The 2,255-nt window shown below is 36.4% G+C and overlaps 1 protein-coding gene across 1 annotated transcript in view; it reads right to left on the bottom strand.

Annotated features, from left to right (window-relative positions):
• Window positions 1–2,255, bottom strand: part of si:ch211-243g18.2 (keratin, type I cytoskeletal 18) — a gene marked incomplete in the record, with an annotated part of 12,445 nt that overhangs the window by 2,118 nt on the left and 8,072 nt on the right. Inside the window, 1 exon segment of the mRNA XM_014003844.1 lies at window positions 693–910. Within this exon segment, the coding sequence (XP_013859298.1) occupies window positions 693–910 (218 nt within the window).

Below are 2,255 nucleotides of genomic sequence, written 5' to 3' on the forward strand. Positions count from 1 at the left end.
TTGTTGTAGATTATATAATAGGTAATAATAAAGAAAGTGCCTCAATCTGAGAATAAAATACCACAAATTATTCAGCCTGTTTTTATGTGCAGTTTTATACATAAGTGTACAGTCCTGACTCATGAGGGTTTGTTTGTTGTTGTTTTTGACAGGATGTGCAGTTAGTGGGTCATGTTCAGCCTGACAAAGCAAACTTGATCTTATATTTAGAAAAAAATAAAAAGTGCTGAAACATGAAAATTTCTGCACAAACAGGTTTTACTCCAAGTGGATTTTTTTTACAGAGAAATTTTATCTGAGGTGTTTTAATATAAATCTGTTAAGAATTCATTAATATTATCATTTTTTGACACTGCTGAATTTCAAAAATCAATTAAAATCAGTGAATAAAGATGACTTTATTGTTAAATTTAATTCAATGTGAGCATCATTTTAAACATAGCAGCAGTATTTAAAAAAATTAAAATACCCAGAAATATTCAATGAGAAAAACTGTCTGGTGGGCCCGAGCTGAACTAGAAAAGTGAAAACAAAACACTGCTGAGTCAGCGTTTTCAAAGTTTTAAAGTTTCTTTAAATATGTTGGTGTGACTTGTGTTCTAAACCAGACAACATGTACAAAACAAAAAGGTTGTTACAACAAACCATTTCCTGTGACCTCTCTGCACCAAAGCTTTGTATGCATCACTCACGTTTCCTCGCCCTCCAGCAGGCGCCTGTAGGTCGCGATCTCCATCTCCAGGTTCTGCTTGATGCGGAGCAGCTGCTCGTAGTCGGTTTTGGTGCGCTGCATGTCCAGCCGGAGCTGAGACAGGTCCTCCTCCATCTGGTTCAGGGTGACCTGCAGCCGCTCCATCTCTGCAGAATACTTGTGGGCCGTCTCGCCCAGGTTCCCCTCCAGAGCTGCTATCTGAACAGGGAGAAGAAACCAGAGCAGGAAAGCTCACGCACCTGATAATATTATAGTTTATGTGGTCATCTTATTTACAAAATCTAGCTCTTCCTCAAACTTCTTAAGTAAAAATTTTGTAAGAATCTAAACTGAAAAAATACCTACAATTTGATGAAAGAAGTGGTAAGAGAACAAAGATCAAATGAAACATTAAAGCTGCTGCCAGTGATTCATTAGGGTCAAACACCAGTTGTGTATAGCAACAAAGTATATTACTTTGTTGTTTGGAGGATTTGTAATTTTACCGAGTATTTTATGTAATTGTAACTTTTAATTTTATTTCATCACATTCAAAACCTAAAACATACATTTACTATAACACCTCATTACACGTTACAAATTTAAATGAGATCCGAGCTCATCTAGCCTGGCCCTTCTGCTCAGTTTTTCTTCACTGCTCCGTCGAATTTCTCCCATAGACAAGGATTTCTGTGGTAGAAYGTCAACCGGGCCAATCAGTGAACAGAAGGAGGAGTTGTGAATAACAACTGTCATTTTTCTGCTCTGTGTAGTCTGCCTGTAGTTTAGGAATGGCAGCAAAGGAAGCGAATGAAGCCAGTCTGTGTYGACAATGCTTCTAAACTAAATTAAATTTGTCTCACAAAGCCTGCAGCACTCATTACAGCCATCTCTTTCCTCTCATTACTTTTCTCTTCCCAGTAGGGGACATCACAAGTTCACAGTTACAAATTTCAAATTGTTTTACAAGTTACAAGTTCTGTTATACAAAACACAAATACTTACAAAACAAAATTAATTGCATGAACATTAGCAATTGGGTAAATCAGATCCAATTGTTTTAAACTTCAACAGAGTCCACGCTTCCAGCAAGAAATCGGATCTCAATAGTTGAGGTTCCAGAACCTCTGTACGAAGCAAAGCATTGGATTTTACCAGAATAAAACTCATCATGATAAGTAGTTGTTTATGCACTCTAAAAAATAAAGTGCTGAATTTACTCAACCAAGTTATATCAACTGGTTCCACCAAGCCCAGCTGGGTAAATAAATAAAGTAATTTGCATATTTTCTTTAAAAGAAATGTAAATTGCTCGATTTACTCAACTCGGCTTAGTAGAACCAGTAAAGTTAATTCAACACTTTATTTTTTAGAGTGCATAAACAGCTACTTATCATGATGAGTTTTATTCTGGTAAAATCCTATGCTTTGCTTCTGGAACCTCAACTCTTGAGATCCGATTTCTTGCTGGAAGCGTGGACTCTGTTGAAGTTTAAAACGATTGGATCTGATTTACCCAATTGCTAACGTTTATGCAATTAATTTTGTTTCGTTAGTATTTGTG

Source organism: Austrofundulus limnaeus, unplaced genomic scaffold (genome assembly GCF_001266775.1).
Source record: "Austrofundulus limnaeus strain Quisiro unplaced genomic scaffold, Austrofundulus_limnaeus-1.0 Scaffold20, whole genome shotgun sequence".
Taxonomy (NCBI): Eukaryota; Metazoa; Chordata; class Actinopteri; order Cyprinodontiformes; family Rivulidae; genus Austrofundulus; species Austrofundulus limnaeus.